At 40.0% G+C, this 27385-nt stretch overlaps 2 protein-coding genes and 1 long non-coding RNA gene across 5 annotated transcripts in view; 2 read left to right on the top strand and 1 right to left on the bottom strand.

Annotated features, from left to right (window-relative positions):
• Positions 1–21854, top strand: part of tfpia (tissue factor pathway inhibitor a) — a 40454-nt gene extending 18600 nt beyond the window's left edge. The window contains exons 2-7 of one of the 2 annotated variants that reach the window (XM_017470653.3): positions 5862–6062; positions 17461–17631; positions 19690–19770; positions 19944–20015; positions 21148–21327; positions 21462–21854. In XM_017470653.3, coding sequence (XP_017326142.1) covers positions 5862–6062; positions 17461–17631; positions 19690–19770; positions 19944–20015; positions 21148–21327; positions 21462–21538 — 782 coding nt within the window. In that variant the 3' untranslated portion in view covers positions 21539–21854. Of the gene's footprint in view, positions 1–5861; positions 6063–17460; positions 17632–19686; positions 19771–19943; positions 20016–21147; positions 21328–21461 lie in introns of both variants that reach the window. The other variant, XM_017470652.3, reaches the window with a different exon arrangement.
• Positions 21855–24688: 2834 nt separating this feature from the next.
• LOC124628270 (uncharacterized) overlaps positions 24689–27385 on the bottom strand; it is a 36680-nt gene continuing 33983 nt past the window's right edge. Inside the window, exon 2 of the long non-coding RNA XR_006982712.2 lies at positions 24689–25220. This is a non-coding gene — a long non-coding RNA (uncharacterized LOC124628270). The remainder of the gene's footprint in view (positions 25221–27385) is intronic.
• Positions 25610–27385, top strand: part of calcrla (calcitonin receptor-like a) — a 56385-nt gene continuing 54609 nt past the window's right edge. Inside the window, exon 1 of one of the 2 annotated variants that reach the window (XM_017470596.3) lies at positions 25610–25912. The gene's annotated coding sequence lies outside the window, so the exon portion shown is untranslated. The remainder of the gene's footprint in view (positions 25913–27385) is intronic. The other variant, XM_017470597.3, reaches the window with a different exon arrangement.

Raw genomic sequence — 27385 nt, 5'->3', positions numbered from 1 at the left:
TTACAGGAAAGAAAAACAGGAAAGTGGCATGCATGAGGATCTTTAGCATTCCAGGGCAGGTTCACTTGAGCGAGTATGGGGATAGAGAGGATTCTGAATGGGATAAATTGTATAAAAAGATTGCTATAGAGATCTCGATAACAGCTGGAACACAAACTTGGGAGCATTCTGAAGCATGGAAAGTAGTATGTGTGTCTGTTTCCATAGCTATCATTCATATAAGATTTATTACAGATCCCTTTAAAAGTATTGGAACAGCAAGGCCAATTCTATTGTTTTCACTGTACACTGAAAATATTTGGGTTTGAGATCAAAAGATGAATTTAACATGATAGATCAGAATTTCTAACCACAACAGTGGTTTCTTTTGTTTTTCAGGACATTCCAAATTGTTGTATTGGCTATGCCCAATGCTTTTGCAAGGACATGCTTTTCTCCCATAGACAGCTCTCTGGTCTTCATTTTGGTTTGTCCTTTTTAACAAATCTAGTCTTCAACAGCGAACCCTGAGGCTCCAACCAAGAGTAGACATTCAGACCTGTAAATTCTTTAAACAATCAATTTAACAGGACACATCTACAATAAGCAGTATTATTCAAATTAAAAGGTGCCCTGTTCTTAGTTGTTTAACACATCTAGATGTAAATATGAGGAAATGAAATTCTGATATTCTGATCTGTCGTCTCATATTCATCTTTTGATCTCAAACCCAGATGTCTTCAACGTATATAGCGAAAACAATAGAATTCGCCTTGCTGTTCCAATACTTTTTGGAGGGGACTGTATACGCTAAGAGGCCATGCTAACACAGCTCATTTTGAAAACGCTTTTCTTATGTATCTGCCCAAAACAATACTGTATAGACACTGCAAGTCGAAAGTTCTTGAACGTGTAGATTTTTAAAAACAATTTATTACATTTTACCCAGTGTCAGCAATTAAATTCTGTCAGGAAAAAAAGTAAACACTTGTTCCATCAAATATCTAAATCATTTCCAGTTATCACCTACATCTTCTAATTCTAGCATTTAACAAAATATTACCTCATGACGTTCAAAAATGTCTCATGGCTAAGTAGAGAACGGTACACGAGGGTTTTGCTAGCCTCGGCACATCTGATTGTGCATGTGAAGGTCAGAGTGAATAGTCATCACTGTGTGGGATTCTGGGCGATTTGGACCAGTTTCTAGCAAGCTTTAAAAAAAAGCAATGCTATAACAGGCAGCACATCTGAGGCCTTCTGCATGTAAGCAGCCTTTATAAATGCTATTGACTTTTTTTAGTTTATTATGCTCGTCTTCTCCTTTGTAGGGTGTAATTATTGACTGTAGTGTTGCACAATTTACTAGTCCTGTGGTGTGTCTGTTTATGGATGAAGGGGAGGGGGATGACAAATCGCCTAATAAAATAACCAAAAGAGTATAAATGTGAGATGAACGAAACGAATAACCTGGCACTAGATTACTCAGATGCCACGTAAAAGAGGCGTGTATAAACGGAGAAATTGCGTGTGCAGTGGGTTAGTGGGTGTGATGTAGGTGAATACTCACAAAGAACATTTACATACATTCTAAATGTTTGTGATCCAAAACAGACTTCCAGATAACTAAAATTATATGAGAGAGAGAGAGAGAGAGAGAGAGAGAGAGAGAGAGAGAGAGAGAGAGAGAGAGTGAGCAAGCGAGCAGATGGTCTGGAGCTTAATTGACAGCTTCCTACTGGCAGGTCATCCACTTGACCTTCAGTACACTGAAAGCTGTACCTAAACACATAACCCCGATGGATTCCGAGAATGGGAATGGATTTCCCAGCTGAACAGGAAACACAGGAATGAATAGACATACGCATTAAGTGCATTAAATATAACGATGGCGAGGTGCATTGGAAAACTGTTAAAATACAGTATGAGCACTAAATAAATGATTGGGATTTTTTTGTTCTCCACAGGCTCTTTGCAGGTGCAGTGAATATCTAATATGAAAAATTTACTATGACTATGAATTTACTGAGCCATCATTTTGAGATACATTTTATTTTGTCTTCTAGAGGTGAAAGTGGGTTTACACAAATTTAATACCCGCTCTTTAGTCGTGTTAATTTGCCAAGCAATCACCATCCCCAAATTGTCTTCCAAGCTGCAGTAAATCACACCGCTGCCGCTATTTGCACCTCGGCTATGTGCCTCTTATTTTTGCAGCGTTATGTAGAAAAGAACATATTCATTAAGGCACAAAACAGGTGTGTTATTTTGCGCATTTGGAAGATGCTTAGCGGCCAAGTCACAAGCTAGCTTTGTTTTTAGTTCAGCTGGGAAATCCATTTTGTGATTCGGAGTTCAGGGTACTGAAGGTCAAGTGGATGACCTGCAAGTAGGGAGCTGTCAGTTAAACACCAGACCATCTGCGCTCTCTCTCTCTCTCTCTCTCTCTCTCTCTCTCTCTCTCTCTCTCTCTCTCTCTCTCTCTCTCTCTCTCTCTCTCTCTCTCTCTCTCTCTCTCTCTCTCTCTCTCTCTCTCTCTCTCTCTCTCTCTCTCTCTCTCTCTCTCTCTCTCTCTCTCTCTCTCTCTCTCTGTAGATGGTGTGAACAGCAGGTACCATATTGCAAAAGCCATAACTGTGGATTTCATTTTCTCCACATGCTCTTTTATCCCAGTCATTCTTCAACCAGCTGTCAGACTTAACCCATTCCAACTTATTCTGTTTCTTATTTTAAAGCATTTTATTCAATAACCTGTTTAGGTTTTTTTTTTGTTTTGTTTTGTTTTTGTTTTTTTAACTGAGAGTGACATGCATGCTAACTTGAAGCACTGTGTGTGTGAACCTAATGAATCTGAAAAAGAATGTAAAAACATTTCTGTCTCCATCTGTTATTCATACTCCCACCTGTGCAACCAAAACACCTCACCCCTGACTCCCACCGCACCCTCCAGAAATTAGAAAAGAAAATATGAACATAGAAGGTCTGGATAGGTTTAGTCAGTCTAGCGGATGTTCTAGATTAACATTTATTTTATCTTCAAGGGCAAGACTATGGAAGTTATCAAATAATTGAAGTGGTTAAGTGTTTAAGACGTTGGCTTACTGATCATAAGGTTGTTAGTTAAAATCCCGTCACTGCCGGGCCCTTGAGCAAGGCCCTGAACTGCTCAGTTGTATAAATTAAGATAAACGTAAGTCACTGTGGATAAGGGTGTCTGCCAAATGCTGTAAATGTTCAATTCTGTCAGAAAGACCTGCACGAAACTGGCTAATGCCCTATACATTCCCATCTTTACCTTTCATTCACCATCTACACTTTTGTCTGATGATCTTTAATACTTGAAAACGAACATGCAGTGTTATCATCACAGCTCACAATTAACCCTAACACTTTGGGCATCTTCTTAATCTTAGCTAATGTTAGCTTAACATTGGTCAATGTTAAACATTATTACCGGCTGTATTATGTTAAATCACGAGATCGCCCATGTCCATCCATCCATCCATTTTCTGTACCGCTTATCCTTACTGGGTCATGGGGAACCTGGAGCCTATTCCAGGGTGCATGAGGCACAAGGTGGGGTACACCATGGACAGGTTGCCAATTCATTTCAGGGCACAATCACACATACACTCACATTCATACACCACGGACACTTTTGGACATGTCAATCAGCCTACAATACGTATCTTTGGACTGGGGAGGAAACCCCCAAAGCAGGGGGACGACATGCAGACTTCGCACATACAGTGCGGCGGCAGGAGTCGAACCCTCAACTCTGGAGGTGTGAGGCAAATGTGCTAACAATATGTAAATTAGATTTATGTTTTTGAGAACCTAAAGAGACTTCTGGAAGTAACTGAAATTCCATTTAAAAGAATCAATTAAAACTCACAACTGATCAACCTCTTACAACCTTTTAATTTATAAATAACATTAAAAAAAATAAATAAATACAATACAGGTGCATCTAAAAAATTTAGAATATTGTGAAAAAGTGACATTTTTTCAATTCAAAAAGTGGAACTTTCATACATTATAGATTCCTTACACATAAAGTGAAATATTTCAAGCCTTTTTTTGTTTTAATCTCGGTAATTACGGCTTACGGCTCACGGAAATCAAAAATTCTAAATATTAGAATAAAGAATTTATAATATAGAAATGTCGCAGTGTTGCATTCCTAGTGTCAAGCCACTCCTGAACCAGAGACAACGCCAGAAGCATCTTACCTGGACTAAGGAGTAAAGAACCCAACCGTTGCTGAACGGTCCAACGTCATCTTTTCAGACGAAAGTAAATGTTGCATTTGATTTGGAAATCAAGGTCCCAGAGTCTGGAGGAAGAGTGGAGAAGAACAGAATCCAAGTAGCTTCCAACTGTAAAGTTTCCACCGTCAGTGATGATTTGGGTTGCCATGTCATCTGCAGGTGTTGGTCCACTGTGTTTTCTCAAGTCGAGAGTCGATGCAGCGTCTACCAGGAGATTTCCATCTGTTGACGAGCTTTATGGAGATGCTGATTTCCTTTTCCAGCAGGACTCTGCACCTGCCCATAGCGCCAAAACTTCTAGTAACTGGTTTTCTGACCATGGTATTACTGTGCTTGATCATCCAGCCGACTCGCCTGACCCGAACCCCATAGAGAATCTACGAGAGACACCAGACCCAACAATACAGACGAGCTGAAGACCGCTCTCAAAGCAACCTGGGCTTCCAGAACACCTCAGCAGTGCCACAGGCTGATCGCCTCCATGCCACGCCGTGTTGATGCAGTAATTCCTGCAAAAGGATTAAAGCCTTGACCAAGTATCAGCGCATAAATTAACATACTTTTCAGAAAGTCGACATTTCTGTATTATAAATTCTTTATTCGAATATTTTGAGATGCCGGATTTTTAATTTCCATGAGCTGTAAGCCGTAATCATCGAGATTAAGACAAAAAAAAGGGTTGAAATATTTCACTTTATGTGTAATGAATCTAAAATATATGAAAGTTCCACTTTTTGAATTAAATTACGGGGGGGGTGGAACTTTTCCATGATATTCAGATTTTTTGAGATGCACCTGTATAAGCATAAAATAATGATGTTGTTTAATTGCTGTCATCATCAGAGGTGTAAACGTGTGGGTGAATATGCAATACGAAACCATGTGTAAAAATTCAAGGAACTTTCTGATTATTTTACTTGAGCATCATTTCAGTTCAGACTTCAAGGCGGCAGTAAATTACGCTGTCGGTGTAAAATTCACCGTTTTGTATTGTTTCCATCCTTCGTTTTGCACTTCATGGTAAAAAAAAACGCCCCAAATTGCTTGCTCAACAGGGCAAACTTGCTATTTATTTTATTTTATTTTTCCTCAAAATAACATGACACTTGATAATGATGAAGCTGTCTTATTTAGATTTTAGGATTGATCCATCTTAAGATATATAGGTTTATAATGTACAGGGTCCCATTTCTATAAATATTGTTTATATTGATCATAATCAAAATAACAGAAGGAAAAATACCATTTTAACACTGTCGTGTCAGAAGAGATGGTCTGGGTCGGTCTAAGTTTGCACTTAGCACTTAAACGCATTTATAGTGGCAGCGCGTAGTGCACTTTAAAGTCAGTGAATTAGTCAGGCTTCTTTGTTTCTGTCACCCCATGAAGTGTGAAAAGCAAAGGGGCACCAGGCAGATGAAAGAATATCACAGTTTTAGGAGTCTTTATTCTTCTAATGGTGAAGTTACTTTGACATTCCGACATCCTGCTTTCACTACTTTTATGCAAAGTCACATGTTCAGAGGTGAACACAGATCCACGGTAATGAATTTTTTTCTGAATCCTTTCACGGCCTAGTTATAACCTTGGCCCTCTTGTTCATCTCTGCAGATGGAGAGCAACCTCCTCTCAAGATTTTCCATCACTGGTGTGCCTTAAAGAAGGATGAAGGGCCCTGCAAGGCGTTAAAGGACAGATTCTACTTCAACGTCGAGACGTTCCGCTGTGAGCCGTTTGAGTACGGCGGCTGTCAGGGCAACGAAAATAATTTCGAGACGGCAGAGGAATGCGAAGAAATGTGTCTGGTGAAAGGTAAGTAAGTGGGTTTTACTTCTTTTTTTTTTTTTTTTTCCCACTTAAGATGAAATTGACGGTGCTCAGCAAGGGTGAAGAGAGTTCTGCACTTGTTCAGGGAAATGCAGAGGTTGACAGGAAACGGGAATGGGAAATGTATCTGAATTGTCACGACTGGGTGATGGAGGAAAGGCATAGGTCTATACTCCTAGGACCTAAACTCCAGAAGACTCCTACGTGACTAATGCTGCATTCGAGTAAAGTAATTTCCGACTAAGAAAAGAAACAAAGAAAACACTCTCTAAATCTGCAGAAGCCCTAAGAAGCCATGCATTATTATTTTTTCCTTTCTTGTTTTCTCATGATCTTGACATCACAAAAAGCTGAAAAGCAGTTAAATAGCATCTTTCAAATGTCATTCTGTCACCATGTAGATGTCCCGGTCCCTCAAGTTGGCTGGCGGTGAAACTACTACATATTCAGGGTCGCTATACTGTCTTCGACGATAAAATTGTAGCCCTGACAGCCTAGTTCTCAAGTGTCGGACACTTATGTGGTAGATGTCAGTCACTGACAGACATGGAGCTATTTACTCAAGTAGCTATATACTCAAGTATTTCAGCTTGAGTGAGTCCCTAGTCAAAGTAAAATCCAATTTGTTCATCCATGATGCTGAGAATTGCACAAAGCTTTTGCTTCCTCCAGAACAATAAAAACAACATGTTAACATTTGTTATGTCGGGTACACAGACCAAATCAAGTTGGGATGATGACAAAACAAGAAAGTAATAATAATAATAATAATAATAATAATAATAATAATAATAATAATAATAATGTATGGCCTCTTAGGGCTTACGTACATCTCGGAATTCCTACTCGGGAACATCCTGAGGATGGTCTCCTCAACTCCAATTTCAGCAAAACAGCATGGCTTCTCAGAACATTCAGAGGAAGCAAAGCAGAACTACTTGACTTTTAAATGAGTTATACAGTATGTACATGTACAATGGATATAAAAAAAAATCCGCACACCCTTGTTAAAATTGCAGGTTGAAAAAGGAAAACGAGTTGAATCACGTAGGATCTTTTTCCATGTTTAGTAAACAACGATGACGTAATGTGTCGATCATAATTACCTCATGCATCAAAGAAACCTTGCAAAACATGGCGCAGCGATTTACTGCAGAAGAAGTTTCTAATCGAATATTAGCGTCGTTTGAAGGTGGATCTGATGGTGAAGCTGTCAGCTAACAAAATACTGATTTTGACAATCATGAACACGATAGTAGCCTATCGAGAGTAACGTATTGAATGATCCGGGTCCCAAATATGAGCCAGATGCTGAATTTACCGGGGGGGCGCAGAAAGTGCGACGTTTGCCTATCATAATATTGCTTGATAATATTGTTTTTAGCCATGAAAACGATACATGATAAAATGACTTTAATTTCGGAAAATATTCAATATTGTAATGCTTGTAATTTTGTTATGGCGACTGAAACGATTGAATGAAAATGCTACAATAGTTTCACTTTTTTAGCGCATGAATTATCAGTGTGTAATTTTAACGGTGTTTGTTATTTTTGCATCTGTTTGATGACGAAGAAAATGTCAAAATATAAAGGAATATGCCGTATTTTATTACTTTGTAATCATTAATAAAATATCAGGACAGTTTTATATTATTGGGCTCAGTTTAGAGATTCATCCATGGAAACAAACATATATTTTGTAGATATATTTTCTCGGAAATGCGTACAAACTACAAAGTCATGGATAGACTACAGTACTATATAAATCAAGGACAGACATAGGCTGACAGGCTGCGCTAACTTTGACGAATAAGATCCATAAGCATTTAGATCAGCAACACTTTCATTTTCATTTAATAAAAAAAAAAATGATCATTTATAAGTTTTCCATGCAGACTGAACAAGCTAGAAACTCTCTTTGTATAGCACCATGCTTAGTTAGTTAGTTAGCACCGATATTAGCTAGCCAGCAATATGCTCAAAAGGAAAATTCCCCAGTAAATACAAGGTGTATTTTCTAGCTAAAGTTTTATTTAGCTACAGTGTTATTTAATCCATTTGTTGATAAACATTGCTCAAACAAATAACGTAAATAACGTTTTTTTCCCCCCGTAATTCGTGACTAGCCATGTTGAAAGCGAGGTCTGTAGGAATCAAACTTAATCAAAATTAAGTCAGTCATTTTAATATTCACTTCATTTATTTGATTTTTTTTTAAAAATGTACTCCCTACAGTCCAAGCTCTGAGTCATACACTTCCAGATGAAATGACCGGTTTACGTAATCCATTTTGTCAGTTGTGCTGAGTGGTTTGACCTTCCAGTCTGATTCAGCGGATTGTCACCCATCCCTGAAATGCTGACTGAGATAACATTATCTTAAGCTCAATAAAATAACACGCCATCCTAGGAGTCACCGTGTAAACAGTGTCACCGCGTTTATGAATTCAACAGCAGGGCGCTCCCATTTCCACGTAATCAGATCATAAAGATTAACAGTATGATTGCACAACCTGAGAGCACATTATATTCTAAGCTATCAGTCAGTAGAGGATAATGATACTCTAATTGATATTGATAAGGGCTGAGTTTTTCACCTCATGAGTTCTTAAGTTAGCCAGAATTCATACTATAGCTGATAGAAACACATCTGGATCAATCTTTAGATAAATGTGCCCTACGATGGAACCATCCAGAGTATTCCTGCCGTACGCCCAGTGTTCCCGGGATAGGCTCTGGATCCAACATTACCCTGACCAGGATAAAGCACTTAGTGATGAATGAATCGATAAATGAATATACAGCCCAGAGAATTGACTTAACCCAACTCTGAGTATCAGTACAGTAAGTTTCCCTGTGTAAATATTGTAAACGAGTGCCTCAACACTGAATATGATCCCTAGTTAGTGTTACTAAAGGTCATTTTAATAAACAACTTAAATCTTTTACAGAAATATCTATACAGCGATGAATGAAGAAGACTAAGATTATTGCTAGGACATTAGTAGATGAAGCAGGAACTTTCTCATGAGACCAAAAATGTACTAAAATGTCAAGCTATCGAAGTTCTCTACACCGTATCTCGAATATATTTTTGTCATCTAGCTAACTGTTACTTAGCCTCTTATCTAGCAGGCTTTTAGCTAGCTGCTCTTCGGGTTACATTCATGTAAAAGTACAACTTTCTCAGCATTTTGTCGAACAAGGAGGGCGTTTTTTTCAGACAGAAGGATGGGTGAGTCTTTGAGTGGGGCAGGTGGGTGTGGCTTTGAGGCAATACATACTGTAAACTTGTTTTTAAATATTTCGGACTAGGTGTTCAGCTTTCAGAAGCGGTTATACGATCACACTCGATTAGCTTATTTTAGCCAGCTAGCTAGTGAATGAGTAGTGAATATTATGAACATTTGTGAAATTGGCTTGGAATTAGAAAACTAAGTACATACTTTCTCAAATTGCCAATGACCTTCTTCTTCCTGTTTGAAGACTTCCATATATGGACTCAAACACATACTGAAATTGAATCCTAGACACGCCCACTCAGAGCTGCTCTCATGTACATGTACTAACTCATGTAATGACAACAACTTCATTGTCTGAGATTTGTGACTTCGTATGCGTGTAAACTTTCAAATACCATATGATCTTTTAAAATTTCTCACCAGTTGTCACTTCTGTTTTAAAATGTGTCCGCTTTTTAGAAAATGGCCAAAAATGGCCAAAACATTTGAGTAGAAACTGTGCAGTTTGAGTCCAGATGATGAGTTGAAGCAAGATTTATGATTTCACTTGGCATTCAGATAAAAAAGACAGACTAAAAAACATGCTTTTCTGTTCTTCTTGGCAGAGCATTTGTCTCTAATGGCATAAACTACTTCAGCACATCCCATTTATTCAGAGCTGTAAATCATTCCGATGCTGAATCACGGCTTGATGGATATTCTTCATGCTAAAAGTTGGTACTTTCAGACTCTCGTGACTTTCATGTTTTTTTACACAGAGGGGCGTGTCCTACACCACTTCTTGTCATGCCCTGATTTGACCTCTATGCTTTTTTTAAAATGGTCACGTATGCAAGGTTAAAATCTTACATCTCTTACAAATGAAGGAAAACGCATTCTAGAAATATCAGCTTCTACATATTCACTCTGATAGTTCCTCAGGTTGGCATCGGTTATAAAATGTCTCAACTAATACATTCACGTAATCGCCACTGTCGGGATGTCGACTATTCAGACGTTAAAGAAATTCCATTACCATCCACTCCTAAGGGAATTCCCTCTGCGTTCGTTGTGTCAGCGCCGTGTTACAGAACGCGTTCATAGCCGCGAGTCGCAGATCACTATCAAATCTCACTCAGCTAGTTTAGAGTCAGATCATATGCAGTTCAACTCTTAGGTCACTGTTAGTATGGAAATATCTCTTAGACACTGCCGTAGACAACATCCTCCATCTAAGGAACTAGCTCAATGCACTAGCTATACAGGTGCATCTCAAAAAATGTAAATATCGTGGAAAAGTTCGTTTTTTTTCCCGTAATTTAATTCAAAAGGTGGAACTTTCATATATTCTAGATTCATTCATTCAAAGTGAAAAAGTTCAAGCCTGTTTTTGTTTTAGTCTTGATGATTACGGCTTACAGCTCATGGAAATCAAATCTCAAAATATTAGAATAAAGAATTTATAATACAGAAATGTCGCAGTGTCGTATTCCTAGTGTCAAGCCACTCCTGAACCAGAGACGAGGCCAGAAGCGTCTTACCTGAGCTAAGGAGAAAAAGAACCGGACCGTTTCTCAATGATCCAAAGTCCTCTTTTCAGATGAAAGTAAAGTTTCCATTTCATTTGGAAATCAAGGTCCCAGAGGCTGGAGAAAGAGTGGAGAGGCACAGAATCCAGTTTCAGAACTGGACCACGGAGCACTGGAAGAAGGTGGCCTGGTCTGACGAATCACGTTTTCTTTTACATCATGTGGACAGCCGGGTGTGTGTGCGTCACTTACCTGGGAAAGAGATGACAACAGGATGCACTATGGGAAGAAGGCGAGCTGGCGGAGGAAGTGTGATGCTCTGGGCAATGTTCTGCTGGGAAACCTTGGGTCCTGGTATTCATCTGGATGTTACTTTGACACATACCACCTTCCTATACATTGTTTCAGACCGAGTACACCCCTTCATGGCAACGGTATTCCATAATGACAGTGGCGTCTTTCAGCAGGATAATGCGTCCTGGAACACTGCAGAAATTGTTCAGGAACAGTTTGAGGAACATGACAGAGTTCAAGGTGTTGATCCAACCTCCAAATTCCCCAGATATCAATCCGATCGAGCGTCTGTGGAATCTTCTAGACAAACAAGTCTGATCCATGGAGGCTGCACCTCGCAACTTAGAGGAAGTAAAGGATCTGCTGCTAACGTCTTGGTGCCAAATACCACAGCACACCTTCAGAGGTGTTGTGGAGTCCATACCTCGACGGGTTAGAGCTGTTTTGGTGGCACAAATATTAGGCAGATGGTTTTAACATTATGGCTGATCGGTGTATGTTACTACAAGGAAAAAAAAGTGCAAGGACTTGCTAGAATATTTATTAAAATGTGCTTGTTAAGTCGATCACTCGTTCAGTACCTTCAGTTTTTTTTCCAAACAGATAAGAAATACAATTCACTCTTATTGTCGCCTATTTAAAAGTAAGGAATCCTGCTTCAAAAATATTCTAATTTCTTCCATGGTTCTAGAAAAGAAGGACAAAGTGCTACATCAGCTTGGTTCCAGCTCTGTGGTTTAATGAATCATGTTGCATCTCCTTCCACCGCCTCTGGAAACCCTGAGACGTCACTGCGCACAGAGAGTGTCGAGTAATCTCTCATAGTCTCTCATAGTCCCGTCTCAGATTAAAACTTCAGCCAGTTCATTGAGAGAAATGGAAAGTTACACACGGAGCAGATTTGTGGCTTTCAGTGCATCACTTCCTAAATTGAAAACGTGGCTCAGAAAAGAACAAGCCCGCCTAAGCGGATTCATTTCTTTTCGGGATCGTTTGCTAAGAGTTGGAGCTTCGGTATGGACGCTACGTTTGCATTTTTTTTTTACTCATCTGGTGGACGCTTTTATCCGGTGTGACGTGAAGTGAAGCAGAATCCAACATGGAAATTTTAGAAATAAAGTTTCTCAAGCATTCTTTTCAAGTTTAATTGGTCTAAAACTCGAATGGGATTCCACACAGAAGCTTTAAAATCTGCGTTTCTTGACGAGGATAAAGTGTAGACACTTTGGTGCCATTTTCTGTAGAACAGGTTCCCAGGTTCAATCCTGAGCTCGAGTTAATGTCTGTGTGGAATTCCATGTGTTTCCCCATGTCCCAGGGGGTGTTTTCCTGGTTATCCGGTTTTCTTCAGACCTCCAAAAACATTGCTGGATTGGCTATGCTAAAATGCCCATAGGTGTGGAAGTGTGTGTGAATGTGTGAGAAAGCCCATTTGGTGCCCTGCGGGACCAGCGTCCCGAACAGGGCGCGGATCCAGAATCTAGGATAAAGTGAATACTGAAGATGAATGAATAATCTCACAATAAGGAGGAACCTTTAATGCTTATATGGACAAACTGAACATGTGCTTAGAGCAATTACAGGTTCAATTTCTCTCATTATTTTCAGTGTGATCTGAACTAATTAACCACAGATACATTTTTTAGCATTTAAAAAAAATTTTTTTTACCGAGGGTGCCAATAATTCTGGAGCTCACGCTAGTCTTCAAGGATTGACCAGAAACATGTGTGTTAGCTGTAGGAAAAACAGATACATTTGGAAATTTTGAAGTACTGACTCTCAACTCTGTGTGTGTGTGTATGAGAAAATGCAGTGTGTGTAGTCTCTGTGTGTGTGTGTGTGTGTGTGTGTGTGTGTGTGTGTGTGTGTGTGTCAGTCAATGTGTATGAGAAGATGCAGTGTGTGTGTGTACGTGTAGGAGAAGATGCAGGGTGTGTAGATTCAGTGTGTGTGTATGAGAAGATGCAGTGTGTGTGTGTATGTGTGTGTGTGTAGGAGAAGATGCTGTGTATGTATATGAGAAGATGCAGTGTGTGTAGTCTGTGTGTGTGTGTGTGTGTGTGTGTGTGTAGGAGAAGATGCAGTGTGTGTAGTTTCTGTGCGTGGGTGTGTGTGTGTGTGAGACAGAGAGAAGATGCAGTGTGTGTAGTCTGTGTGTGTGTGTGTGTGAGACAGAGAGAAGATGCAGTGTGTAGTCTGTGTGTGTATGTGTATGAGAAGATGCAGTGTGTGTGTATGAGAAGATGCAGTGTGTGTGTCTGTGTGTATGAGAAGATGCAGTGTGTAGTCTGTGTGTGTGTGTATGAGAAGATGCAGTGTGTGTGTGTGTGTGTGTGTGTGTGAGAGAGAGAGAGAAGATGCAGTGTGTAGTCTGTGTGTGTATGTGTCTGTGTGTATGAGAAGATGCAGTGTGTGTAGTCTGTGTGTGTGTGTATATGAGAAGATGCAGTGTGTGTAGTCTGTGTGTGTGAGAAGATGCAGTGTGTGTAGTCTGTGTGTATGAGAAGATGCAGTGTGTGTGTGTGTAGGAGAAGATGCAGTGTGTGTGTGTGTAGGAGAAGATACAGTGTGTGTAGTTTCTGTGTGTGTGTATATGAGAAGATGCAGTGTGTGTAGTCTGTGTGTGTTTGTGTGTGAGAGAGAGAAGATGCAGTGTGTAGTCTGTGTGTGTGTGTGTATAAGAAGATGCAGTGTGTGTAGTCTGTGTCTGTGTGTGTGAGAAGATGCAGTGTGTGTGTGTGTGTGTGTGCATGTGTATGAGAAGATGCAGTGTGTGTGTGTGTGTGTGTGTGTGTGTGTAGGAGAAGATACAGTGTGTGTAGTTTCTGTGTGTGTGTGTGTGTGTAGGAGAAGATACAGTGTGTGTAGTTTCTGTGTGTGTGTGTGTGTATGAGAAGATGTTCACCCTGATGAGTGACCCGTTTCCAGATCCTTCTTCCTCCTTCAGAGAGCAGTGATTTAGAATGATCATTTCCCCTGTGCACTGGGAGAGATTCATTTAAATCCTAGAAGCCTTTAATGCTTCAGTCCACACTTATCTAATGAGCAATGTGTGTTTGGAGGACAAATGTCTCCATCTAGTGGCCAAAGTGGGCAGCGCAACTTAAATAACTCGAGTGTGAGGTGGATCCACAGGGAGTTATATGCTTCATCAGCTTTGCTTTTAGGGGCCATTTTCTTGCAATGCAATATTGAATGTGTTTGGGTGAGTGTAAAAGCGACATGGTTAGAAACACGCCATGGGACTAAAAGCTCCACCAACAGGGATGATGCACAAACAACCTCGTTTCCCTGCACATTTCCCATGATGCTCTGTGCATTATTCATGGATGTGAGAGTCTGGTTAGGAATCCCTTCACTAAATCTGACCTGTGAGTTTAAGCAGACCAAATACTGACAGAATTAAATCATTTGTTCTGCTCATGTCATTTGTTCATCCACAACCCAGTGCAGCCTGGAGAGTGCGTAGGACGGTACCGCTTGAAGTACCATGGACATGGTTTTGGACCTCAATTCCACGTGGACATTCTCGCTGTGGTGGCTGGGACTACGTTTGCGACTATACTTTTTAATTTTTAGACTTCATTTTGAAGCCATAATGAACTTTCCTTTACTTTCACACTATCCGTCGTTACCCAGATGAGGACGGGTTCCCTTCTGAGTCCGGTTCCTCTCAAGGTTTCTTCCTCGTATCATCTCAGGGAGTTTTTTCTCACCACCGTCTCCACCGGCTTGCTCAAGAGGGATAAATTCACACACTTAAAATCTCTATCCTGTGCTTATGTGTTTCTGTAAAGCTGCTTTCAGACAATGTCCATTGTTAAAAACGCTATACAGATCAAATTGAATTGAATTGAACCCAGACTAGCTGGTACCAATCCTGACAGAGTCTTTGACTTCTGGTTTGAATGGTCCGAGGGTGTAGGTTTGGGCCCCCTAAATCGTATGTGGCTCATTGTTTTATTTCTTCCTGTTACATCGTTGCTGCCTGGTTTGCCCTGAGATCCTACACATATTATTATATACATTTATAAACAGCAAATTTGTCAAAGCTGCTCTTATAAAAATCCTTTTTTATGTACAGAAGACATTTTGGGACACTGGTCTTCATATCGCTTGGTATTGGTGCAAAAAAACTAATATATATATAATATAATATAATATAATATAATATAATATAATATAATATAATATTCAAAATGATGACAGAGGCATGTATTAGCCTGCTGTATAGCAAGAGTATTAACTAGCGGTTTCCATTGAACCATACGCAGAGGTGCGTCCAGCTTTCCAGCTAAAAGGTATGCTAATTATTTCCTTTATAGTAGCATGTGGCACTCTTGTGAAGAGATTCTAACCTCTAAGGACAAATAATGATACCAGAGAAAATGCTAGTTGTCCTGAGCAACGAGTTATCATCAATCAACTAGCTAATTAGCCAGTTTGCTGACTAGCCGACTGCTAGGTAGCTAGCTAGCTAGCTAGGAGAATAAAGTAATGAAGTATGTGATGAACAAATAGCAGCACACACGTTATGTTTTGTAATGTTTTGTAACCAAATGCTAAGTATTGTATCGCTACGCTTTGCTTTTAAAAACAGCTTCGTTCATCATTTTATCTTGGAGTCTGCAGCTGTCTGAATTCTAAGTAGTCATGTAACTAATTTTACCTGGGATAAAAATGATAGAGAGGCATTTAGTATTGTGGAAAGGGTTCAGAGAAGGGGATGTGGCAAGGGAGAGCGGGTGTGGGGTGTGTATAAAATAGCAATGTAGCACATTCTGTAAGGAAAATCTCGTTTTTGCGTCCCGTTTAAGGACCGAAGGAAATATGCTTCAGCTTAGTGATGACAAAGTAAAGCCTAAGCAACATTATACGTGATCTATTTTGAATGTGTATCGTTACGCAGGCGCTGAGTAAGTCTGATGAATATGTCTCGTTTCGTCCTGGTTAGTATGAGTAGGTCCTGCAGTAAATAATAAACTACTGTTGAATAAATTGTGCCTTACGCTATCAATCCAAATGGTATTGGTGATTTGGTTAGGGCAGGTTGTGTCGCGTTTCAGTGCACAGGATGTAGCTGAGAGAAAAGGAGGCAAAAGGACACGGCACTTTAATATGGTTTGGCTCTGAGAACGTTGGGGCTGCCTGACATCCTGATGGATATCCACTCAAGCAAAATATTTTAAATAGCAACTTCTATAAATAAAGTTTGCACAACAATGAAGTGGCTGCGTCCTTATAGCTGGAATTAAACCGCATCGGTTGGCCCGACGTCAAAGTGACGGCCTGCCATGAGGATCGCTCATCTGCATCTCTTCAGAAACGAACACCCGGGAATCGGGAATATTGTTTTAGGTTCGTTTTTCACTCAACGTATGTGAATCAGTCTGATTTCTAGGTTTCTGCGACAAATGTTCACGCTGTACACTTTACAAACCTGGGCAGAATGAAATCTGATTCGAAATCCAGTTTGAAAGGCAGATTGGAGATGCAGCACCCGTGGAAAACGGTTCTCTGGAGTGATCAGACCATAATTTAAACCCCTTTTTTTTTCTATCGTTTGGCAGAAACACTGCTAGTCATGCTGAGAACGCCATTACCACGGTGAAGCATGGTGATGGTAGTATTGTGTTAGCCTTATCAGAGTTACCCTTCATCACTTGTCTGATTAAAGCGCTCCTTACCTGTGGGATGGTCTCCTCTAGACAGAGTCATTTGTTGTGCCATATTCTTTTCTCTCTCTCTCTCTCTCTCTCTCTCTCTCTCTCTCTTTTCCCAAATAATGGATTTAATGGTGATAATTTTAGAGAATTTTTCCCTAGAATTGTCTTGATATCTCCTTGGTCTTCATGATGCTGTTTGTTTAGGTATTACTTTTAAAAACTTTTAGAGGAACAGTAACAGGTGTATTTATGGAGTCGGCCTGTGTCTAAGTGTCACATGATCTCACCATTCCACTCATTCTAGGATTCTAGGACTTCTGATGTGAGCTGGTTGCAACTAATTTAGGGGTTTAACAGCAAAACAAGGGTTAGTCAATCACAGATATTTATTATTATTATTATTGAGTTTTTTTTGCAAACTACCTCAACCCCCCCCGACACACACACTTTAATGTTATGAAATATATTGTGTACATCCATGCCATAAAAATCCCAGTTAAGTCTGTTTCAATTCCAGGTTGCAAGTTGCGAAATATGAACAAGGTCAAGGGGGTGAAAACTTATGCAAGGCACTGTCAGTTTTAGCCAAACCATTTCTTAAAGCAGGACAAACAGCGATCAAATCACCATTTCGCATCCTTTTTTTAAAGTGATTTGTTTGTTTCCTGTAGCCAAAAAGAGTCCATGCCACCTGGAGGATGAGCCGGGCCCTTGCCGAGGCCTCGTACCGCGCTACTTCTTCGACAGCAAGGTGAACGAGTGCAGACGCTTCTTCTACGGTGGCTGCTTCGGAAACGCAAACAACTTCAGGACGCTTAAAGAATGTCAGGACCGATGCCCGCGTATGTATTTATTAATTCTCCTGTCTTATTTATACTCGGGTTGTACCTTTTTTTTTTTAAAATTCCCAGCAGTGTAATGGAACGGTTGCGTTTCTTTTACACAACAGCACTCCTGAATTCTTGAATCTGATTGAGCAGACAGTATTGATACATTTTCTGTGAGAGCAGCTCTGACAGTAGTTCCAGTTGGGTTCGAAAAATTACAGGTTTATATTAATGCTCTGCTCCTATTATGGTATAGTTTCTATAGTAACTGCTCATACACACTAAGGCTCCATATAAACTAAGGCTAATAATAAATGGATTTCTTTTTTTTCTTTTTTTTTTTTTTTTTTTTAAATGTTGTTATTTAACAAAGAAAAATGCTTTATTCTTGATATGGTGAATCCTTCTGTAAGTAGATGTTTATTTAACATTTCTGGAAGGAGTCTCCATTGTCTGCGTTTTGTAACACTGGAAAGTCTTCAGGATGGTGGACATTGCGGTTTCTCAGTAACACGAGAGGAACTAACTTGTCTTATGAATGTTCCACGTCATTAAATGTAATTATAAATGGTTATTAAAGACATCGTATTCTTCATTAATGTCGTTGGCAAATTGCTGCGGTATAGGAGGGCATTTTGATCGTGCGTTTATTGGGAATTAATCCGCTTCTTCTTAGCGTCTGCTCAGTCCCACATCACTCCACCTCGCCGGCGATTATTTCCCGATAAAAGCATAAGCCCTAGTGTTTTACCCCTTACTTAAAATGCACACTACGGTTCTCTTAAATCCCATTATAAACTGCAAGAACGATATTTTTAGAACTAGACAGTGGATTAAAGCATCTCTGAACAATACACACACACACATACACACACACACACACACACATATATATATATATATATATATATATATATATATATATATATATATATATATATATTATGGGCGAACATCGTAACAGGGGTTTAAGAGTAGAGTGGAAATGTCTGTGAGGCCCTCTAGTGGCTGGCTGCAGTACAGTTTTTACCCCCGCCCATTCCCATGTAAGTGAATGGAAAACAAGCCAAACTTAAAAGTCTTTGCAAATTATTTTTGAGAATAGTGTCCTGTCGTTCTTATACACGTAAATGAATGCGATATCTACCCCAATATGTTTCCTAAGAATAAATGCATTTTTATCAGGTTATTTGATGATAATTAAAATGCCATGGTTGATAACCTGAGCCACAGTTTTGGAGTGGGCTGCTGAACCGCTAGAAACACAATCTACCCTCATGAACATGCGCCCATTTTCTAACACATACCTGAAGCCATAAAGTCTTAGACGGTGTGTGATTGGGGATCAGGGGTAAATATGAGATGGAGGAAAGGCGACAGCAACTAAATGTACTTTTTGGTGTCAGATTTACAAACACCAGTCGTTATTTCGATATTTCGTTATTTTGACTTTTTTCGGTCATTTTTAATACATTTCAACGCGATTGAGAGAAATTAAGTTTCCTAAATTATTATTGGAAAAAAATTGCATTCAGTTTCCAAAAAGAAAAAAAAACAACAGCCTTGAACTAAATATTAGATCGTGTTGACTTGTAGCAGAGACTTTTTGTTCAGTCTGATCTAAAGACAGAACTGTGATTATTAACGGTCTTGGCTGCGGTTCAGTCTTATTATCTTGATTAACCGGCGAGTCGTTCTTCTCTCCTACCCTGAACATAATTCATTTAAGTGTTGTGTGGCATCTCTATAGTTCTATTAACCTCGAGACACACTTGTACTTTTACAACCCTTTAATCAGCCACGTTACTGATTGGCGTCGCCGTCAAAGAACAGGACACAGGCAACAGCCATGTGCAGCATTTGCCAAGAACAATGTCTCACAAACTTAAGTGTAGATTAAGTAAAGTTCAACAGCAAGAGTTGTTTTATTCCATCAGTTATTAAAACCCAGCAATGAATGAGAAACGAATTGTCTTTTTGGCGGTCATTGTATAAATCGCCGACCGAAACGTTCGTTCATAGGAGGAAAGATTTAGACAATGAGAATGACCGATTTTTGTTTTCTATCAGCAGGTAATGACACCGAGGACCCACGAGACGGGCTGAAGGCTGAAGAGAAGGCAGAATCTAATGTGCCGGCGGTCATTATACCTGGTACATGACTCCTGTGCATTATCATACCATCGTTATAATGTTTGTGGTATCAAAAGTTCCTGGTGTAATAGTAGGACCCATCAGGATCACACTTTTCAGTGCATTATGACATCTTCAAAATGGCTGACATGACTGCACATCAATGTTGTAATGAAAGCGTGTGTTGCTTTTAGACGTTGACTCGGGGTCCACGTCTCACACACAGCCTCAGAGGCTGCAGAGGCCGGAGTTCGACACCAACACGGGTAAACAGACAGTTCTCTTCTCTTATTCCCTGTCTCTCCGCCTGTGTTTGTCACACGGTCTGTCGCTCTGTCTGTCTCTCCGCCCGTGTTTGTCACGTGGTCTGTCGCTCTGTCTGTCTCTCCGCCCGTGTTTGTCACGCGGTCTGTCGCTCTGTCTGTCTCTCCGCCCGTGTTTGTCACGTGGTCTGTCGCTCTGTCTGTCTCTCCGCCCGTGTTTGTCACGCGGTCTGTCGCTCTGTCTGTCTCTCCGCCCGTGTTTGTCATGCGGTCTGTCGCTCTGTCTGTCTCTCCGCCCGTGTTTGTCACGCGGGCTGTCGCTCTGTCTGTCTCTCCGCCCGTGTTTGTCACAAGGTCTGTCTCTCCGCCCGTGTTTGTCACGCGGTCTGTCGCTCTGTCTGTCTCTCCGCCCGTGTTAGTCACGCGGTCTGTCACTCCCTGTGTTTGTCACACACTCTGTCTCTTTGCCTGTATGTCATTCTGTCTGTCTGTCTGCATCCGTCACTCACGTTTATGTTTCTTGTGTCTGAGTTTGTTGCTCTGTCTGCCTGTTGTTCTGTCTATTTACCACTCTGTCGATCACTCTGTCACTACTTCTGTCCGTGTTGTCATTTTGATTCTCTGTCTGTGTTTGTCACTGTCTGTTTGTGTTTGCTGATCTGTCTGTCTTTGTCTATCAAAGACCGGCTGTCACTCTATCTGTCTGTCACTCTTCCTGTGTGCCTATCACTCTGTCTTTATAGATCTGTCTGTTTGTCTGTCTGTCACTGTGTCTGCCTGTCTCTCTTTGACTCTGTCTGGCTGTCACTCTATGTGCATGTCACTCTGTCTTTATGTCTGTCTGTCCCGAGTCTGTTTGTCTGTCTCTCTTTGACTCTGTCTGTCTGTTGCTCGCTCTGGTTGTCCCTCTCTCTGTTATCTATCTGTTTAATCTGTCTCTGTCTGTGTTTATCACTTTGTCTGTCTGCCTCTCTGTCTGTCTGCCTCTCTGTCTGTCTGTCTGTCTGTCAGGTCTAAACTTTCCATGAACTCTAAACTGACCCTAAACCTAGTTCCATTTAAACCTGCCTAACAAACCTAAATGACATTATTGCCATATCTCTCTCTCTCTCTATCTCTCTCTCTTTGTTTTTAGAGCTGGACGTTCCCGATTACTGCCTGAGTCCTGTGGAACAGGGCGAATGTGATGGCACGGAGAGGAGATTTTTCTACAACTCCATGACTAAGCGCTGTCATGCCTTCAAGTACAGCGGCTGCGGAGGAAACAAGAACAACTTTGCCTTCAAGAGGCTGTGCATGAAAACCTGCCTGAAAGGTATGTTTCTTCATTCACTGAACTCTGACCACTTCGTAACAGCATTACACAGATATAATGTACTTCATGTGATTGCTTTAAGTGTAAGTCTATTTATTTACTTAATCAGTAAAGATCTGTATTTTGTGCTACAGATTTCAGGAGGAACAGCCGAATACGAATAAAGACCAAGAATGCCAACATCTTATTCCGGTCCGTCCGAGTCCCCTGAATCGCTCCTGTTTCCTTTTTAATGTGTAATATTAGTATTTTATACAGTAGATCCATAACAATTATACACTTTGTTATACTATTCTCTGTATGTCTATATTTCTAATGTTACTTAATAACCGTTTAAAATGTAACCTTAAATGCCTTTTTTATAAACCAATTTTTATTTTTGCACATATTTGAGTGTTCTGTTGTTCAGAAGGTTGTGAGTTCAAATCTCAGGACTGCCAGAGCGTCGACACTGATCCCCTGAGTGAGACTTTTAACCCAAGCTGTGCTTGGTTGTCACCTTGGATTAAAGCATCTCTGAACAATGACTGTATGTGTATGTGTGTGTGTGTATATATATATATATATATATATATATATATATATATATATATATATATATATATATATATTTATATATATATATATATATATATATATATATATATATATATATATATATATAATATGGGCGAACATCATAATAAGGGTTTAAGAGTAAAGTGGAATGTCTCTGAGGCCCTCTAGTGGCTGGCTGCAGTACAGTTTTTAGCCCCGTCCATTCCCGCGTAAGTGAATGGAAAACAAGCCAAGCGTTTTTTTGTGTTTTTTTTGGTTTAAGTCTTCGCAAATTATTTTTGAGAATAGTGTCCTGTCATTCTTATACACGTAGATGAATGCGATATCTACCCCAATATGTTTGCTAAGAATAAATGCATTTTTATCAGGTTATTTGATGTTAATTAAAATGCCATGGTTGATAACCTGAGCCACAGTTTTGGAGTGGGCTGCTGAACCACTAGAAACACAATCTAGCCTCATGAACATGCGCCCATTTTCTAACACGTACCCGAAGCCCATAAAGTCTCTGACATGAATGTAGTGATGGCATAAACCAGGACAGCTAACTCTATCTACATTTCATAACAATTTATTATTGACTCTTTAAGTAGCCTGGTAAGGTTAGCCAGTCACTCGTTTTTTTTTGTTGTTTTTTTTTTATTTTTAACAAAAAAAAAGTGCACCTTTCCATTTAAACGGGTAACGTCCCGCAGGTCTCAGAGCGAATATACTGAGATATGTTGTTTTGAGTGTAAATCTTGACTGCTGTTTACTAGTGTATTTTCATTTCATTTATATGCTTCTAGTTACCTTACTGTGATTAACGCAATGGGATTAGCTAACATCTGCTAGCTAGCAAATGCTCACTCTGTCAATCATGACCGAGCTCTAAAAATCTAGCTGCAATTTTGACTTGAACAAACTCAATTCACTTCATTATGGAAACTTTCAGCTAAATTTAGGCTTCACGACTATGCTATGGGAGTCGATGGCACCACTTTGTCCACTCATATATACAGTCATGGCTATGAACTGAATAAATGTACATTTCAGTGGATCACCGTGATGTGAATGAATCCAGTAGTTCAGTATCCTGAGTAGGGAGTGCATGAGAACATAAAAATGTCCACAAGGCTGCTTTATTCCCCTTCTAATGTTTCTGTGTATATACAGTATAATACCTTTTACTTACTTATGGTCAAATAAACATGTAACGTGACCCTGTTGTTATCAGTGTATTTGTATATATTAAGCAGAACAGCGTATAGTGATACAGGCAGACACAGCGGTGTGATGCTACATACCGTGACTAACCAGATTTCCTACACTACGTGCTTGATTAGACTCTTTATTTGAAAGTATTAATTTAACGTGATTTATCTCATAATGTTATAATGAAGCAGTATAGTAACACTGTCTATTTATGATTCATTTTTAACAAAATAATGTTTAGAAAGAAAAACCCATAAAACTTCAGGAAACGAAACACTACAAACTCAAGCATGCACTGAGAGTGGGTTTACACCCTCCGCTACCTGTCTACAGTTCTTATATGTGTATTATTATGAGAAATCAAATCAGTTGACTTAAGTGTGTAACTTAAGTCAGTCTGAAATGTATCAATTATACCAACATGAATTGCAACATAACTTGAAATGAATCTATCACACCCATCGTAGACACACACACACACACACACACACACACACACACACACACACACACACATTATAGACACTCTGTCTGCACTTTATTAGATTTAATTTCTGATTATTTGGTGTATAACAAGATCTTGACGGCTGCAGAACAATTTTACAAACTGTCCTGTCCGCTGCTCCTCTCTGAGCACGGGGCAGTGAGAATCAGATAAATATATTTATTTATTGATTGACAATTGACTCAGCTGCCAGTTTATTAGGTATTGCCTTGTAGCTGCATTTTATCAGGTAAACATACCATATAGGCCACGTTTTGGGAACAATATATCAGCTCCTCTTTATCACCCCTCCTCACCCTTACCTCATCTATCAATGCAAAGCCATAGTTCATTTTATCATCATCATCATCATCATCGTCATCAACATCATCATTGCTTGGCAGAATGTACTCTAGTTAGGAACAGAAATTTCAATAGTCTGAAACAGATTCAGACCTTATTCTTGTGATACCACTAGATGGCGCCGTCACAACACTTATGGAGCGGATTTGAGGCTTTAAGTATATTTCACCTTGTTTTTTTTGTTTGTTTGTTTGTTTTAAATAAAGGCATTATGACTAGTAATATTAGTACTATTGCCACTGGTTATTGACAATTGGTTGTGGGTGTGTGCTACAGTGCTGTAGGTGTGTGTTACAGTGCTATGGGTGTGTGTTACAGTGTTGTGGGTGTGTGTTACAGGGAAACCCGGAGGCGGGAATAAACTGTGACGTAACGGGAAGCACCTTCAGTGCCTTCTCCTCTATGCTGGGCCAATTGGGTCATTATTTTTGCCTCTGCCTTTCCTCCCTTGTACTCCCTCCTACCTTGGAGTGTTTTATTTGTTTACATAAAGACAGGAAACACTCTGTGATGTGTAGGAAGGAGTTAAATTGGGATTTAGGAGGAGATAGAGTGCTCTCTCTCTCTCTCTCTCTCTCTCTCTCTCTCTCTCTCTCTCTCTCTCTCTGTCCTCATTGCTTATTTTGGATGCCAACTATATTATATTGTATATTTTATATTATATTGAGTTCTCAGTAATGTGTGATATTTCTATTTCTGTCCTGAGAATCTAATTTAATTAACAACTATTCTTTTTGTTGTTTGTCAACGTTGGCATTAAAATGATGTCAAAATATTTTATTTTTGCCACATGAATCGAACATTTTCAATCAGGCTAAACAAATGAATTATTTTATCGCTGCAGATTTGGTATAAGAGGAGTCCGGACGCGGTTGGGTTTCTGTGTGTAGAGTATCGTGACTCTGTGTGTCGCTGCTGGTGAGCAGGGTCGATGGGATAAGGGATGGGTGTGAGCCCACTGCTCAGCAAACAATTCACACCTCTCCACAAAAAGAGATAAAAATAGACCACACAACTAAAGCGTAAAACACTGTATACAAAGTAACGTCCAGATGAATGCCAGGCCCCAAGGTTTCCCAGCAGAACATTGCCCAGAGCAGCACACTGCCTCCACCAGCTCGCCTTCTTCCCATAGTGCATCCAGGTGCCGCCATCTCTTCCCCAGGTAAGTGACGCACACAAGAAAGCGTGGAGCTTTCTTTTACATCTTCCGTTGCTGCATGGTCCAGTTCTGATGCTCACGTGCTCGTTGTTGGCGCTTTCGGCGGTGGACAGGGGGTCGTTCCGAAATGTGCTGTAATTTTGTAAAATGACACATGGGCGGTACACATCAGATAGTGCCGCAAAAAGCATCATAAAATGTGTGAGCTAGGTGCAAATCAGGCAGGGGGCGTGGAAACACAGGCACAGTGGAATGTACAGGAAGTGGGTGGGGACAGAGAGAGAGAGAGAGAGAGAGAGAGAGAGAGAGAAAGCGAGCGGGAGACTTTTATTTTTTATAACACCTTTAATGCATCAGTTTTGGTATACTTGCATATTCACTTTTTTTTTAAGAAACCCCTTAGACCCCCCCCCCCCCCCCCCCCCCCCACTGAAAATCAAGCGAGTGGGAGAGAGAGAGAAAGAGAGTGGGGGAGAGAGAGAAAGTGGGAGAGAGAGAGTGGGAGGGAGAGAGAGAGAGAAAGCGAGAGAGTGGGAGAGAGAGAGAGTGGGAAAGAGAGTGAGAGAGAGTGGGAGAGAGAGAGAGAGAGAGAGAGAGAGAGAGAGAGAGCAGAATCATGTCACTGTTGACGTCGCATAATTGCAACCTGCGCGCGCTGGAGTCGCTGCTCCACACCGATCAGATGAGATCAGACTGAAGCGGAGAAAGTGCTCTCTTTCTCTCTCTCTTTCTCTCTCTCTCTCTGTCTCTCTCACTGTCTCTCTCACTCTCTCTCCCAGATCTGAATAGCTGCAGCCCGATTTATCCTGGAATATTAACCCGAGGTAAGAAACTCGGATTGGATTTCTTTTTCTTCTATGTATTTATTTATATCACCTCTCCTGTTTTCCAGTGCAATTGGTAAAGGAGTGTGTGTTTGTGTGTGTTTGTGTGTGTATGAAACAAGATTGACATTTTGCCCCAGCTGCACTGCATGGTGAAGATCACACTTCAGTCTTGTGTTTTTACAGCTATTAATGTATATAAAAGATCCCATGTAGACGCACGTGCAATATGCACACTTGCCCTAATTGTGTAATGCTCAATGGTGCATGGAAGTAAGTGACACATACATCATTGCATGATGATTTGGTGAGGATGCTCAGTTAAAGTCCTGTGCAAAGTCCTGCACTGCACTTCTGAGATTTCCATGTGCACTTTAAAGGAATTTTAGGGTCTAAAATCCTGTACCTAGTGTACACGATGAAGAACAGAGCGGTGAAATGTTAATGTAAATGTAATTGTCAGAGGAGTTTTAGTGTGAATGTGCTCTCACAGAAAGGAAGAGAAACTACTGTAGCTATCTATACCTTTCCTTGGTGCTTATGTTTTTGCCTGGAAATGTAGATAAAGTGTGTCTTTAGAAATGATTTAAAGCACATCATTGGTTTGTTTACTTAGAGTTTACACCTTTCTATGTAAACATAAATATTAAAGATACACCACTTTGGTAACTAATAAAGGTAAAGCTTACATATATACAGTGCTTATACTATACGCTTACTGCTCAGTAGAAGGTTCGTCAATTAAAAAAAAATAATAATAATTTTTTCTTTTAAATTATAAAAACACAATGCACAATGTGTGTGTGTGGCTTGTGTCAACTAAAGTCAATAGCATAAATACATGTTGGACATCATGGACTAGAAACATAAGCAGAAAAATAATCTGTGACTTCTATCTATATAAATAAGGGTTTTGGAAAAGATTTTTCAATAACACTTTACCTGAATAATCATGCACTGAAGACCTGAATTAAAAATGAACTAATGAATTCATGCGTGAATAACGACCACCTTAAGTACGTTAGGACATGTTTCTTTGTCAGTTAACGTATGAATTAACACGTTAACGAAAGCAAACATGCTCCATAAGAAAGAATTGGAATGAAAGAAACGCACATCGTTTCAAATTGTTTACGTTGTTTGTCATGTTCAGCAAAGTCACTCGACGACGCTGGATTACTTTCATAGTTTACTGTACGCTGATCCGTCTTATCGAACGATGAAAGGCGCGCTGATACTGTAATAAACACCAATCAATTCATCTCAACCCTTTGTGCGCCATTCTCCATCCATTTCTCTTCAAATCCCACTGTAGTATTAGTACGTGGTCTGGGCAGCGAGGGCCAGGGCCACTGCTCCTTTACACACAAGGGTGAAATTTGATTTAGTTGACCTCTAGGTGTTAATTAATATATATCCTAACATGTACTTAAGGTGGTCGTTATTCACACATGAATTCAGAAGACTCACATT

This window comes from Ictalurus punctatus, chromosome 6 (assembly GCF_001660625.3).
Source record: "Ictalurus punctatus breed USDA103 chromosome 6, Coco_2.0, whole genome shotgun sequence".
NCBI classification, from domain to species: domain Eukaryota; kingdom Metazoa; phylum Chordata; class Actinopteri; order Siluriformes; family Ictaluridae; genus Ictalurus; species Ictalurus punctatus.
This window is presented reverse-complemented; position numbering and strand designations above follow the sequence as displayed.